General features: G+C 32.7%; 2 protein-coding genes across 3 annotated transcripts; one reads left to right on the top strand and one right to left on the bottom strand.

The window, feature by feature from the left end:
- Positions 1–763: 763 nt before the first annotated feature.
- On the top strand, positions 764–3,578 carry LOC136209560 (pentatricopeptide repeat-containing protein At1g59720, chloroplastic/mitochondrial-like). Its single transcript, XM_066001054.1, has 2 exons — positions 764–2,085; positions 2,333–3,578. Exons 1-2 carry the CDS (start codon positions 1,153–1,155, stop codon positions 3,155–3,157), a joined length of 1,758 nt encoding a protein of 585 aa, XP_065857126.1. The 5' UTR covers positions 764–1,152; the 3' UTR covers positions 3,158–3,578.
- Positions 3,579–4,711: 1,133 nt separating this feature from the next.
- On the bottom strand, positions 4,712–14,084 carry LOC136209072 (probable galactinol--sucrose galactosyltransferase 2). Of its 2 annotated transcripts, XM_066000430.1 has the most exons (14): positions 13,919–14,084; positions 9,191–9,407; positions 8,635–8,882; positions 8,158–8,248; positions 7,911–7,959; positions 7,694–7,785; positions 7,467–7,577; positions 7,093–7,215; positions 6,347–6,899; positions 6,181–6,248; positions 5,962–6,096; positions 5,654–5,871; positions 5,398–5,486; positions 4,712–5,302 (listed from the first exon to the last, which is right to left on the bottom strand). In XM_066000430.1, the coding sequence occupies exons 2-14, from the start codon at positions 9,403–9,405 to the stop codon at positions 4,940–4,942; spliced, it is 2,355 nt and encodes a 784-aa protein (XP_065856502.1). In that variant the 5' UTR covers positions 9,406–9,407; positions 13,919–14,084; the 3' UTR covers positions 4,712–4,939. The 2 variants fall into 2 exon arrangements, with proteins under 2 accessions (XP_065856502.1, XP_065856501.1); XM_066000429.1 differs by lacking the exon at positions 13,919–14,084 and having other exon boundaries at positions 9,191–9,667.
- Positions 14,085–16,797: the final 2,713 nt, after the last annotated feature.

The raw sequence follows: 16,797 nt of genomic DNA on the forward strand, positions 1-16,797 counted from the left end.
CCTATCCCCCTTGGAACTAATCTTGTCACGTTACACGGGACCAACATATGCTTATCACTTAGTTAAATGACTCGAAATATAACATGGGTATAACTCTCATCAGATTCATAGGATTGCGACCCAATTTCGAAGTTATTTAATTCAAATTTGGAGGGGGGAAAAGTGTAATTTGTAAAGCTATTTTTTAAATTTATTTTAAACTTTGATTCGGTGTAATCAGAGTTCGTATGAAAACGTTATGAACAAAATAGAATAATAAATCTACTAACAGTTAGGAATAAGAAGTAAAGTGAGTTTAATCTTGTTTCAAATCAAATGGCCACCAAGTTGGATCGAAATCATTAGGGCAGGTATACTAACAGCTTGTTTGGATAGAGGTATTTTAAAGTAAGTGAGGATAGCTAATCTTGTTTGTTTTGAGGTGTAATTGAATGTAATAGTAAGTGATGGTATATGAGGTGAAATTTGGCTGATTTTCTTTACACCCCAAATTGGAGGGTAGGGAGCTGACAGATTTTTCTTTTCCAAAATTACCCTTTATATTTTATTTTAAAATAAGACATTAAGGGTAGGGAGCTGACAGATTTTTCTTTTTTAAAATTACCCTCTATATTTTATTTTAAAATAAGACATTGTTTAGATATAAAAGTAATTTTATATATAACTTAACTTACCTTAGTTTACCTTAGCATCAAACCAAACACAATTATATTATTAAACCATCACTTACCTTACCTTCTATCCAAATACATCTTACCCTACCTTACTTTACTTGAAAAATATCCCCAATCCAAACAATGGGTAAATATTCAAAGATTAAAACACGAATTTGCATACCTTAGATGAAAAATAAGAATCAAAATACATCAAATCTCAAAACCCTAAGTCTTGAGTTCATCAATCAAAATTGAACAATCTCGTAACAAAACTGGACATACCTAAATCATTTCTTCCTTAAGATGATGAATATGGAGATATTATTTAGAGATGATGGTCGGATTCCCGATGTTATAGGCAGCACAAACCATTGTTCACTTGGGCTTTCAATTCACACTCTAATTGGATTTTCAAGAAACCAATTTCTGGCAAAACAGAAGGGTTTTTAGGGGTTTTAAATTCATGTTATAGGGCTTCCTTTTAACTACATACTACATGATACAACCAACAATCAAAGAAGAAGAAAAACAAATAGCTTTCCTGATCCAAAAATGCCCAAATATGAAGTTTCTCCGGCAGATCCATGCCCATATTCTTACTCGCCTTCTTCCCATCTCCACCCTTTCCTTCTTGCTTTCCAAAATCCTCTCTTTCACCGCTCTTTCTCCCCTCGGCGACATCCATTACGCCCGCACTCTTTTTTCTCACATTCCAAACCCTGGAATTTTCGCTTACAATTCCATTATAAGAGCTCTTTCATACTCTCAATACCCTTCCAAACAACCATTTCATCTCTATAAAAGGATGATTACAAGAGGCTACCCCACTCCAAACACTTATACCCTGGCTTTTCTTCTCAAATCATGCTCAAATCTAATGGCTCATCAACAAGGCCAGCAGGTTCATGCTCAAATTTTACGATCTGGTTTTGCCTTATGCCCTTATGTTCAGTCTTCGTTGCTTAACTTCTATTCAAAATGTGACGAAATTAGGCTTGCTGAGAAGGTGTTTGATGAAATTACTGAGAGGAATTTGGTATGCTGGAGTGTTATGATAAGTGGTTATTCGAGGTTGGGAATGGTGAATGAAGCTTTGAGTACGTTTAGGGAAATGCAGGAGGATGGTATTGAACCTGACGATGTTTCTTTGGTTGCGGTGGTTTCTGCTTGTGCTATGGCTGGAGCACTGGATATTGGGACCTGGATTCATACTTTTATCAAGAAAAAGATGATTAGTGTCGATCTTGAGCTTAATACATCACTAGTTAATATGTATGCGAAGTGCGGGTTTATAGAGAAAGCTAAACAAATTTTTGATGCAATGCCTGTGAAAGATAGTAAAGCTTGGAGCTCAATGATTGTTGGATTGGCTATTCATGGACTTGCAGAGGACGCACTGGAGGCATTCTCTAGGATGGAACAAGCAAAGGTAAATACTTTGCAATTAGATTCTATAATGCTTATAAATTCTCTTTTCTTATGCCTATAGTCTTCTAGTGAAATGTAAATTTTGTTAGTCCCTGGAAAATATGATATCGTTTGGATAAGCTATGTTAGGATGGATGAAGATCAAATTGGTATAGTTTGACATATGAATTTGGAAATCCTTAATGATTTAGGGGCTTGATGCGCACACCTTAATTAATTGATGGTTTTACGGTGCCAAATATTCTCAGGTGAAGCCAAACCATGTAACCTTCATTGGTATTTTATCTGCCTGTGCCCATGGTGGACTAGTGTCAGCAGGAAAGAAATATTGGTCAAGCATGCCTGAATTAGGAATAGAACCATCAATGGAGCACTACGGTTGCATGGTTGATTTACTTTGCCGTGGAGGCCTCGTGCAGGAGGCCTACAATTTTGCTCAGACAATACCATCACCAAATCCAGTAATTTGGAGAACATTACTTGTAGGTTACAGAAAAAATGGGATGGTAGATCAGGCTGAAATGGTTGCTGAACAACTTCTTGAATTAGAACCACTAAACGCAGGGAACTATATACTTGTTGCGAATTTGTATGCTTCTGTATCGCAGTGGGAAAAGATGAGCCATGTGAGGAAGAAGATGAAGGACAAAGGCATGAAGGCAGTTCCAGGTTGCACCTCTATTGAGGTTGATGGGTTTGTACATGAGTTTGTTATGGGTGACTGGTCTCACCCTGAGGCAGAGCTAATAAAAACAAGTCTCAGAGATGTCTCTGTTAGGATCCATAATACTGGATATGAACCATATGTTTCTGCTGTTCTGCACAATGTGGATGATGAAGAGAAAGAGAATGTTCTGAATGAACATAGTGAAAGACTGGCCATTGCTTATGGCCTGTTGAAGATCAAACCACCAGCTCCGATTAGGATAATAAAGAATCTTAGAATGTGTGAGGATTGCCATGAAGTCACAAAGATAATCAGTAAAGTTTACGGTCGGGAAATCATTGTTCGGGATCGAGTTCGATTCCACAAATTTGTTAATGGCTTGTGTTCTTGCAAAGATTACTGGTAAACGTTGATATACATTTACTTACTATCTTCACCAAATTGTCTTTTGAGGTCAAAAGTTTTGCCATATAAAGTTTATTAAGAAGGTTCATCACTTAACTGAGATCCAGAGACGGAGATTGGCTAGAGGATGATGCTCGTCAGTTTTAATTTGATATATGTAAGTAAACGTAATCATCAATTCTTAAATTGTTCCGTCTCATTTTTCCCCCGATTATTGTTTCTTTCAGAATCTTTTAACGAAGAAAATTGTTGGTAGAGAACGGGAAAATGGAAAGTCTCTATGTAACGGATACTACAGTTACCAAACGTATGTGTATTTTCTATAATTTTTCTCATTATTATAGAATCAAGATAGCCGAATGTATAATGTCAAATTCTCCATAAATATAAATTTGTTGTATACAATGAGATTTACTTCCGTCACATTAATGAATATGTAGCACAAACAAAAGGATTGGACATGAAATTTAGTACACATTTCTTTCTTGAAACTATATTTAAAAAATAATTTTTTCAGTTATAGGTGTAATATGATATCCTATGAATATCTTTAGAATTTCACAAATGTATGAGTCTTAGAAAAAAAAAATGAGTTATTTATGATGAGTTTTATTCTCCTTGGTCGGACTATATTAGCTTTGCCAAAGCATTTAAATAAGTTTGTATTAGGTAACAACTGTTTTACTCATTCTAAAAAAAAAAAGACATTTTACATCTTTAAAATAAAATCATATTGGTCCAAATATGTTAGAATATATTCTAAAAGGGGGTCAATATGATATTTAACAAAATTAAATTCTAATTAATAAATAAAAATATTCTTAAATTTTTTTGTTGAAAATATTTTGCTTTTAGAAACAATTTTACAATAATTGTGGAATTGGAGATTCAGAAAACTATAACAATTTAATAAAACATAAATGCAACTGATGATTAAATATGCCTAAGTGAAAATACTATAAAGATAAAGTTAGCAAGCATAATATTAAATATTAAAGAGAATTAGGAAAAAGAGAGATATCAAGCTTAAACAAGAAACTCATCAAACTTCCTGGTGCCTAACGAATCATATCCTTACATTTAACAATCTATAGATAAACTTATCAAGCTTCTGAATTAACTGTTGCAACTTTTTTTCAAGTAAACCTATTTTAAGAGCAACAGAATCTCTTCCACCCCTGCACACACTAATGATCGTGCATATATTAAGTTGATTCACTCTAATCCATAGAGAACTAGAAGGCGAGCGGCTAAGTTGATTCACTCTAATCCATAGAGAACTAGAAGGCGAGCAGCCAGCCTTAGTTAAGATAGGTGGTGGACATCTCTGCCCATAATGCACCTACTACACAAATTGAAGTTTGATATACAGGAGGATCTTACAAGACAATGCGAAATTAGCTTATGAATATCGACGAGAAGTGTTTAAGGAAGAAATCTCAATCTTTTAAGATGCTTGAAAGAAAAGGGAAATAGATATAGAAATAAATAACATTTCGGGACTGAAGCTTTATTGTTGTTGCGGACAAAAACATAACAGGAAAACATAATAACAAATTGACAAGCATAATACTTTTATTAGCAATAAATAAGAGACAACGTTAACATATCCCTTGGGATATACTTACACAGCATACTACCCTTCAATCTAATCAGCTCTGAACCCATATATTGGTTACACAGCCATCACTTCCCACAACCCCATATGCATCAAGCTTTATCAATAAGAGCATGCAGGTTCTCTACCATTTTTTTTTATGTTTGTTACCACCCCTCCAACAACTTAAATCTGGATCTCAAGAGGCCATCTATACATCTCCTCCACTGGTACTGGAAGAGTCAGGGTCACAAGTCCCGTATCAGGGTCATAGTTGAAGTCGGTCTCAGCATTACCGACACTGCATTTGAGCGGTCTTTGGGAAGAGTATGCCCCAAAACGGCCACATCCCCTGACTTTCAGTGAAATCGTTGCTGTCGCTGATCTACTCTCGCTCAGGGAAGTAGTCAGCTCTGTTGAAACCTCACCATCAAACAATTCTGGTTTTTTATCAGAAGCCATATGGACTTCCAACTGATCTACTGCACCACTGGCATTGAACATGTCAAGCAAACCTATTGCTGCAAATGAAATGTTTGAGCTAACCTCCTGCACAGAATCATCGCCAGATCATTGAGTAAACAGATGCTCGACTAACTAATGGGTCGGCGGGAATAAAGAAAAGAAAATGACGTAAAATTCACCTTCAACGGACAGAAGTGGAAGAGTTCGTATTCAAGAACTTCCAGTGTCACTGGTATTGAAGCTCCTTTTGGCAACCGAATCAACTCTCCTGAAATTCACAACCGAAGCACATTCATGTTAATATGTTTTGACTTACAGGAGAATCCTAAACCTTAATCCAAAGTATATTTGGTCAAGTATTACCGTTCCAAATATTCTGTAAATTTGCCTTAAAGCTTTATATTCTGTAAAATCGATAAAACTCTAGTAGATTACCTGATCTATAGGCATATACTACTGTCTCTCCATTCCAATCTGCACCAGCAATTTGAGCAATGCAATCAACGTCAGTAGCGCGAACAGAGCCTGTGAGGGTACCAGGTGAAGCATCATGAATACGGGTCTTCTTTTCAACCTTGCACCAGCCAGCACCTTGGCAGTTGAACATCCCAACCACACCTGTGCATTTGTTCACATTCCATACCTTAAGCAAGCTGCAAAACACTCTTACATGAGTACTGAAATGCAGAACATGGTAAAAAACAAAGCTACCTAATGCAGAGAGAAACAAAAATGGAACATACCTGATTCCATCTCTTGCCGGATCAACAAAGAGACAGTCACGAGTTGGCCTTCCATGAAGCTGGGAACGCAGAATCGACCCACCAGGAAGGACCAGCTTCCTCAGTAGATCAAAATTGTGGTTTCCAGGCTTGTCACTGCATTCCAAATATTGTTAATGCCTCCTCTTTTGATACTAGTCTTGACGAGCCATTTCAAATAATTGCCAAAAGAAAACATACCTGACATATATTGGACATCCACCAATAGCACGGGCAGCAGCATGATAATCTGCAGCAGGGTGTAAACTCTGCAACCATAGATTTGTTTTGATTTATTACACAATCTCCTTACAAACTACAAAGCTTCATCAAATATAATGCACTATAACACTCTCAAATTACTTACATGGAACATATCCCAATCAGGTTGCATAAATTCTCCAAGGAAAAGTGTGTTATAAGCCACAGAAGAGATATGAATGGTATGGGAAGCAGCATCCCTAGGATAAAAGTCATCAGATGCTCTCACAACAGATGTTTGTTTGGCACTATAGAGTCCATCAGTATTATGGCACATGCAAGCAATACAACCATTGTCAGGGAAGTTTCTTGCAATTGAAGCCTCGAGTGCTTGGTGATAGCTGCGGGTGAGAGAAACTCTTCCACCATGGCCAGCACCTAGAGTCTCAATAATATTCTGAACATCAACTTTCACTCCATCTACTCCACAAGAAGCCAAGTATGCATGGAGCTCATTGTAGAAATCAAAAGCTTTCTTGGGATGCACTAAACCAAGGCCATTGACAGTGAGACTGTCCATGGCAAGGTCCGGTTGATTGCCTAGTACACCAGGAGACTGAACTGGATATGCCAATGCACTGTCATAGTGCTCCATTCCAGCAGCTGCTGGTTTTACTCCACCCCAATAACCAGCTATAGCATGCCACAAATATACATTCCTGTGCCAGATATAAACAGAATGAGACATGCTCAATGACACTACAGGCTGTAGCTCTTTTTCTTTTCTTTTTTCTTATTATGTTAACCATTGATTTATTTTCTACCACCAAAACAAGCACTTTACGGAAACTTCACATGAATATGCACCATTAGATGCAGTACAAAAACTAGAAAGTTACTAAGGTCACTCACTTCACGTTAAAATGTTGCTTGGCATCTTCTACCACATGTTTTAATCCTGTGGTCTCCTCAATCTTTCCATTATTCTTCTGGAATTTTGAATTTTCTTTTATTCCAGTGAGCCTACTTGCAAATCTGCAGGGATAAAAATGGATCATTGAAAATTTTATTAATTCTTTCATTGTAAAAAGAAGATGATCGACAAAATGCTTAATGACAAATTTTGTGCTAAGAATCATGTAATATATAGATGAGGACTTCAATCCAATTCTCAGTACTTGTATCATTGGCTAACTCTAAGACATTAGTAGCAAAAACAGGAGTTGCCAAGTCCTAAAGGGGTCAATGACTCTGTGATGGGTATGTTGAGAGAGAGAGATTCTTACTGAGCTCCTTCTTGAACAACAGCATTAGCATCATCCTTAGCTTTATTTTCAATCTGCTGCCAACCATCATCTATAATCAAAAATCGCGGGGGAGTCCCTCCATCTGATAGACTGCAATCAAAATCAGAACCCTAGTCAATATTATAGCGTTTCAACTCTGATTTTCACCCCTCAGTCCAAATATAAATTAAGAGTTAATTCACTTTTAAACATCATTCTTGAAAAACCTTTTGAGCCCTTCCTCAACACCCTCGGCTGTGACATCAGTATAAAAAGCGTCCCAAGTGCACCAGCCAAACCAATCAAGAAAAGAAGGCAACTGCACAAGACCAAAAGAAGGAAGCATGATGTCAGATCCTTTGTTAAACTTATTCTATCTAGTTGGAAGATTTCATTAAAAAAAAAACAGATGCATGAAGTATTATGAAAAATAGTCAGTTTTACCTTTTTCTTTTCACGATGAAGAAAAGTTTGCATATATTTCTCCACAGCCCTATTTGAATAAGATTACAAGTTAATTCCATCAGGATCTCAAATATAATAATTTCTTGTATAGTAGGGGAAATCAAACTTCTGAAGTATTAGACACATAGCTCTATAGTTGCCAAGGTAACATCAATGCAGATACTAAAAAAATTAACCAAAGAGGAATATCAATGTAGTTCATTTCAAAAAAAAAAGGGAAACTCACTTTACTGCCTGATTGATGACTTCAAAGGGGTTGGTTCCAGCATGCATGTAGACAACGTGAAGACCTTGGTCCGTTTCAACAGCAGAATCCCCTGCAAAACCAAGCCAGACACCAAAGAAAAACACATTGTTCTGGTTCTTTTGAACTCGAACATCTATCTATTTCTTCACCAATTGATATAACTCCATATATTTTGATTCGTTTGGATGGGACAGTCATTGACCGGTCACCAGCATGTTTGAGTTGGCATCAATGACAGATCCACCCCACATTAGAAGCCCAATGGGAAAGAATCAATTGCAGTAGACCCAGCCGTACTTTATGGGCTCATTATTGACAGCTCCAATCACTAGTTGTACTGTTAGTGTCTGCTACTAACAGAGACAATAGGAACTGAATTGATAAAGATTTAGCTCATGGGAGGGATGCAGATAGTCTACACCAGACACTTTATGATGGCTACTATAGTCAACTCACCGCTCTCAAGGCAGATCTCCATCTCATTCTTTTCGTTGCCTTGCAGAACAGCACGGAATGGGCCTTCAAGAAGGGGTAGGAAGACAGTATAAATAGTATTGGCATCATCTTGTTCAACTCCTTCACCCCCATCTTTGCTTTCAACTAGCATGAACTGGGTCTCCAAAGGTATGTCTTTCCCACAAGTGCCCATTCTTTGGGTCATCCACCATAACTTGAACCGGAAGAGGCACAATAATCGGAGACCCCTAGAATAAAAGAGAAATCACAATTTTAAGAATTCCAAACATAATTGACACGAATATTCAAAATTTTAACTTGACATCCCAAGAGACTAAAAAATAGAGGTTGAATAAAATGTTTGCCAAACAGAAACTTTCTAGAGATCATACTGCTATCCGACAAGATAAGAGGTACTGATTAGCTTCATATCGAGTCATGATTCATTCACAATCAGTTTTGCAATGAAATTAACAATACCCAATTGATTAATATATTTGCAAGCCATGCATGTTTATGTTCAGAACAGTCAAATTAAATTGGAGCTGAAACTTACTCTATAGCGCCGACAGGGAAGACATGGAGACTTGTGCTATGGGAAGCAGTGGCACCAATGAATGCACCGGCAACGGGTCCAACACCCGATCCAGGTGTCAATACAATATTGTCTGGCATTCCAGTTAGTATTGTCTTTCCATGAACCACAAGGTTCCCATCGTTGATTGAAATCTTAGGTGTGACATTCATTTCCGATATTGAGCACCGACTCATAGCTGCAACGAGTTCATATGCATAAATGAAACCCAATGATCAGTGATCAGAACTGAAAAGGAGAACACGCCCAATAAAGATCTATAATATATTCTGCGGAAGCTAACGCAACGAGCATTATGATAGTAACTTTCGCGTAGGAGAATTTGGATAATTTGTTCCCCAACAAGCATTAGAAGAGCAGCCATTAAACCTCCACCAACAAGGACTCAATTTGCTATCCTTTGCATTTTCTCTCTTACTCCTTATTTTCTCGCTATTTCAAACGTATCCCCGATAGATTTCTCGTAAAAAAAAAATTCAAAACCTGGTCCTTTTAACTTCAATTTTTTTTTTTTTTTTTTTTTTAGAGAAATAGAATATTTATTCCACGTTTACATTTAAAATTAGGGTAAATTTTAAATAAAACTCCATAGGTAATAAAGGATTGTAATTTACAATTTTTTTTTTCAAAGTAAGGACTATTAAAATCACCATTGACGACTTCAAAAATGACATATTTTAATAACTACTAATATTCTAAGTAACTTTAATTCTTCAACTTTTTTATTTTGAGATTATTTAGATGATGTTTGGTAAACAGAGATTAATGTTTAGAGAGAGAAAGTTCTAAAAATATGATTTTCGAAAATCGAAAATGTAGTTCCTATGATATTGAACAACTTTTTTTTTTGTAAGATGATATTGAACAACTTTAATTCTTAAAAGTTTTTATTTTCAGGTCGTTAAAAATGGTTTTAATAGCATTAATTTAAAAGGTTTTTGTTTTATTAAAAGCGTGAAACCTCAATTCTCGTTTTAACAAAAAGTAAACTACAATCTTTTATCTGAATATTAGTGAAACCATAAGGATTTTATTTAAAATTTACCCTTAAATTTATTGCCTATTATGAGATTTTGTACTTTTTCATTTTTGTAGTACTTATTACTCTCTCTCTGAACATGGTCTGGTTCAGTTCAAAAAACGAACCAAACCAAATAAAAGTAATTTTTGTAAATCAAACTAAATCAAATTGAAATTTGGTTCAGTTTAAATCGAACCAAACTATTTTGATTCAGTTCGGTTTGGTTCTAATCCAAACCAAATTGAAAATAATTAAATAATTTTTTTGGAATTTTTTTTTTCATTTTTACATATTTCTATCTATTTATAAATTATACAAAGTCTAAAACAATGATAATTTTGTAACTTTTTTCAATCTAAAACATTTATAAATTATAACAAATCTAAAACATTTATGTTGCCGGAACTTTTTTCATTTTTTTAGGGTAAATAATTTATTAGTCCCCTTCTTTTTACTTAACACACTGTTTAGTCCCCCTATTTTGAAAAACACATTATAAAGTCCATATAACCTTTGTCACTGTTAACCCTTTGGTTCTTTTGTCTATTTTTTTTAGATTTTTAACCGCTATATTTGGCTTAAATAAACAGACAGAGCATAACAGAGTAACATGATCATTTGTATTGTACTATGGCTGTCCGGAAAGCTAAGATAGGTTCAGTTAAAAATCGAAAAAAAATTAGATAAAATGACCAAAGAGTTATTAATACTGACAAAAGATAGGGACCTTATAATGTGTTTTTCAAAATAGAGGGACTAAACAATATGTTACGTAAAAAGGTAGGGACTAATAAATTATTTACCCTTTTTTTATAATGTTCGTGTAACTTTTTTTTTAAATAAATTATACAAAATGTTTCACAATAATTCTAAATTAATTTATTTAAAGTAATTAAACTCTTACAATAACATTCTCATTCCAAATCCAAAATAATTCATTATAAATTAATCCAAAATAATAACCAAATAATACTCTAATTCGGTTTTTCGGTTTTTCAGTTTATACTCGAACCAAACCGAAAACCGAATTTCATAAAAATGAGAACCAAACCAAACCGAATTGCAATTTGATTCAATTTGGTTCAGTTTTTTCAGTTCATTTTTTATGGTTTTTTATTTGGTTCGGTTTTACTCACCCCAATCTCTCTCGGTTCCATTAATTATAATAGAGAATAACTAAATTATTATTGTTTTTATTTCTCTCAAAATTATTTAATTTTAGTAACCTTTTTTTGAAGAATTAATTTTAGTTTTTTTTTTTTTTGAAAAGTTTACTAAATTAAATAATACTCCATGTTAATGGATTAATATTCCATATTGGGATTACAACTAGTTGAACCGTCAAAATCAACGACCAGAATTTTGAACTAAACAAAAATCATCAATTGAGTTTTAATTCAATCATGAATTGAGTTTTAATTCAATCCTAAAATGAGAAATGGTTATTGACTATTTGATATAGATTATAATAATATTGTATTGGTTCAAAACAATTTCGGAAAAGAAGATCTAACATTGTTAAACCAAATGACCTTTGAAGAGTCCTCAATTGATGATTCTTTTTAGAATTGAACTATCGGGTTGATTGATGATTTTGATAGTTGAAGATACTAAGGTTCTGTTCTTTATCATGAAAAAAAAACTGAATTGAACTGAACTGAATTGAACAGAATGCTACTGAATATTGAACTGAATTGAATTTAACTGAATGTTACTGAACTTAACTAAATGCTACTGAACTTAAATGAATACTACCGAACTTAATCGAACTTAACAATAATGAGGATATTAGACTTTAAAATAATTTTAATGATAATATTGGACATTAACAAGCTTATAATAATAATAAGGCTTAATACACAAATAACCCCCTGAACTTGTCCAAATGTTGCAACTGCCCCCCTCAACTTTCAATTGTAACGACTTACCCCTTAAACTTGTCCAATTGTAAAACATAACCCCAAATTGGAAATTTTTTTACCCCGTATTTGAAGCAACCGTAAAAAAGTTTTCCCGGATTCGTATCACGCCAAGGATCTGATTATCATACTCCACGAGCATTGCAGATTTTGTATTTCACGTGATTCTTCAATTGCAGTCCATGTCAGCAATTTGGGGTTGTGTTTTACAATTGGACAAGTTTAAGGGGTAAGTTGTTACAATTGGACAAGTTTGAGGGGTAAGTTGTTACAATTGAAAGTTGGAGGGGGCAGTTGCAACATTTGGACAAGTTCAGGGGGTTATTTGTGTATTAGGCCTAATAATAATGGTTCTAAATAAATATATTATTAAAGATAAAATAAATTGAATATCAAATAAAAGTTCGGCTTGATAAAATCTTGGCTCGATAAAAACCTATGAAATTATATAAAAATGAGTCTAATTTAAATTAAAAATACAAATTACATATAAACACAAATTTACATATAATTTAAAGCCTATGAAATTAAATACAAATTTTCATATAAATACAAACTCTTAACTTTTTATTACAATTAAAGGTTAAGGTGTAAAAATACCCCTTACGTTTTGGATCAGGAGTAATTTTACCCCAAACGTCTAAAATAATGCAATTTTATCTCTAATATTGATAAATTGGGTAAATTTGAGAAATAATTCATAATATGGATGTAATTCCTAATTTTTAAACATAGATACATAATTTGATTTTATTTTTTTTATTAAACGATATATATTTTAATAAACTATCATTTCTTGACTTTTATCTAATTTATAGATAATAATAAACTATAAATAAATAATAATAATGAAAATTATAGATAAATAATTATAATAATGATAATAAATTATATATAAATAATTATAATTATAATAAATAATGATAAATTATTTAATATTGAAACTGGATGCTGAAATTGAATGCTGAAATCGAATACTGAACTAATTATTACTGGAATTAAGTAATAAAGAATATAACCTAATTGACTTTGAAACCTTAATTTAGAGAGTAAAATGGGTATTATGTCTAAAAAAATAATATTCAGCGATGAAATCCAAAACAATAGTTATTTGTAAAAGAAATAGTTTTAATATCTTCTTAGCCTCTTCAAGTTGTTCCAATATTGCAACTGACCCCAAATTTAAACTTGTGACAACCAACCCCTTAACTCTATTAAATTATTAAATTGAGACAAATAACTCCTCAATTTGCTTATTTAGAACCAATAACAACTAAATCCAAAAAAAAATTCAACATATAAATAAAAAAAAAATCAAAATATCGGTTAATACATTTAATTAATCTACGGATACATTAACTATTAGGATCCGTTACAGTATTGAAACAACTTGAGGGCTTGAATATATTAAGCCAAAGAAATACAAACAAGAGTTAGATTAATTAAAAATTGGACGCGTTCTTTTATCGAATATCTTATGTTCATATTCTTCAAAAAAAAAAAACAAAAAAAAAAGGGAGATCTAGAAATAATGTTTCCAAAAGCTTCGAAATGTCTCCTCGATCACCATGCTAAGACTTCAAATCTTCCAGCATATATAGTCAAAACAGGATGTGGACAATCATTTCTTATCATCATCGTCATCGATGGAAAGATGAAGCAAAGTAATTATAGAAAACTGAAAATCTTCAGAGTCCTCTGGTTTCAGCATAAATTAAAAACAGAGAGCTCAAAAAAGAAAAAGCTTACCAGTAAGAAGAGCAGGTAGAGATGAGAGACTTGAATTCCTTCCTCCGAAAGAGTTAGGTTTTGTTATGTTTATGTAGGAATTTGCTCAATAGAGTAGGCAGTCACGGAGTTTGTGAAAGCCGGTGCGTTTTTATATCAACTTCTTGTTAAAAGTCGAACGTATTCCACAAACTCGACCTGGGAAATATTTATAAAATGTTTGTCTGTGCTTGTTTACAACACTGTAACCACTGAATATACATTTTCTCTATTTTTTTTTATTTTCAATTATATATATAAAACATAAAAAAAAAATAGAATTATAAGTATTAAGCATAAATTAAGTATAAAAAAATATACATAAAATGTAAGTTATCATTTGGTTTGCAGAATAAAGTGGAATAGAATTGATATTCTAAAAGAATAGAATAACAAATAATGGAATACAAATTCTTTAGGAATAACCATTCATATGTTTGGTTGTTGGAATAAGATAGAATAGAATATATAATTTTTCATTCAGAAGACAACATTACCCTCAAATCTATTACTATAAATTGTACGTTTTCTCATGTTATTAATATTATTGTGTTTTTTTTGCACTTTTTCGTGTTTTCATGTTTAGTCTTTCGGTTTTTTCCTTTTCCTTTTTTTTTTGCGTTTGTTATTATTCACATTTTGTTACTTTTTCAAAAAAGACTTAACAGCATTAGAATGTCTCTGTACGTCTCCTACCTTCAACAAACTAAATGCTTTGGTGTTGCTAACTTTCAAGGAGCAAGCTAATGATTCAAGAGTTGTCTGTTGATGTAAAAGAATCTCACGCATTGAAGATTCTTTTGATTGTTTCCAAATTCGTTGAACAGTACGAATCGGAACCAAAAAAAGTTGACGCCACAACTGTTGTCATTCATTTTTTTAATTTTCCATCAACACTCTTTTGTAAGAGCATATCGTAAATACATCTTCATTTAATATCGCTCATAATTTTATTTTCTGTGTTACTGTTGTGTTCGAAAATAAAATTTCAAATAGATAACTTGTAAACTTCAGGAAAACATATATCTCAAATTAATGAGTAACAAACTTATTCTTATTTTGGAGTTTTGGCTTCTATGGCAAATAGCATGACTAAATTGTTCTATATAATTTCACCTAATATATAGACTTCCAAATTGTAATATGATTCCTCTAAAAATTATCTCAAATTTCATTAAGTAATAGTGTTAAATGTTCAAGAAGTTACTGTAATTCAACAAAATTATTGCAACAAGCAGGCTAAAGCAAGGCTATAAATATCGCAATCATCTCAATTTTTGTCATTGCTAATTTGATCTATATATTTATAAAAAAAGTAACAATTTTAAACACAACTTAAAATCATCCATATAAAATACACAACAACAAAGTAAATCAAAGCAAATCATTCATGAAGCTTTCCAAAAACAAATTAATAATCATATTATGGCAAATGAAAATTTAAAGCATATGTTCAAAATCAATCCTAAAAACTATTCAAAACCAAGAACACCTGGACCGTTTAGCCATTCAAAATCAAGAATCCATCTCATTTTTCTTCAATTAGTCCCTTATTAGATGTTTGTTTAGCTGATAGGCCATTTTTAACCATTTTGGCTCTGTCTAGACAGTGTTTAAGCGACAATGAACAAAAGTATTTTTTTTATTGTAAAAATTATTTTTTGCTTTATTATAATTCAATTTTGAGTTGTTTTGATAATATTGTTGTTGAAATTTTGATGTTTGCATATTTTTAAAGATATATGTTATAAATATACATATTTTTTTATATTATAAAATTTTATATATTTTTAAAAAAAAAAATTATATTATTATTTTTAGATAGTATAATACATATTTTAATTGAATTTATATAATAATTTGTGGATTAACAAATAAAAAATATAAAACTATAAATCTGACTAATGCTCGACTAGTCTTTGAGAGCCTTATCCATCTGACTAGCGTCTAATGTTTAACCTTGATCTTGACTAACAAAATAACTTTAAAACGTATAAGAGTGATATGGATAATAGAAAAATAAAGGCTTAATACATCATTTGCCTCCTAAACTTGTCCAAAAAGCTTTATTGGTCCCCTGAACTTTCAAAGTGTTTTGATAGCCCCTGAACTTTCATAAAATGTTCAGTTAACCCCTTGAACTTGCGTAAAATGTAATCAATCGATCACTCGATTGCGAAAAATAAGTTAAATGAGGAAAATGTATTGCACGCGTCTTAGAAAAAGTAAAACAATCAAGATCGGGGGTATGCAGTTGCAATATTAGAGAACACAGGGTTTATAGTAGAACAAGTAATAATTTTATTTTTAATCTATTCTTGAATTATATAATAACATTCTAAGACACGTGGAATACATTTTCCGCATTTAACTTATTTTTTTGCAACCGAGTGATCAATTGATTACATTTTACACAAGTTCATTTTTACACAAGTTCATGGAGCTAACTAAATATTTTATATAAATTCAGGGGGCTATTAAGACACTTTAAAAGTTTAGGAGATCAATCAAACTTTTTGGACAAGTTTGATTGCAAATGGTGTATTAAGCCAAAAATAAAATTAGAGCATATATAAAGAAGATAAAATTAGAGCAGAGCATATATAAAGATCAACTTTGAAAATTTAAAGCATACTCTAATTTTACCCTAACTCTTTGACAGGCTGAAAAATTATTAGATCCGGATCAACTCGAGGTATTTCCGATTAAGAAAAAAAAAACGTAGAAATCCATATTGATTTCGTAGGTAGAGTGGATAAGAAAGGTGATAGAATAGAATAGGGGGAGATATAAGATATCATGTCATCTCTCTCCAAGAAAACAAGAACTGTGGAAATCAAGAGCGGTGGCTCGGCGGCGGC

Source organism: Euphorbia lathyris, chromosome 10 (genome assembly GCF_963576675.1).
Source record: "Euphorbia lathyris chromosome 10, ddEupLath1.1, whole genome shotgun sequence".
NCBI lineage: Eukaryota > Viridiplantae > Streptophyta > Magnoliopsida > Malpighiales > Euphorbiaceae > Euphorbia > Euphorbia lathyris.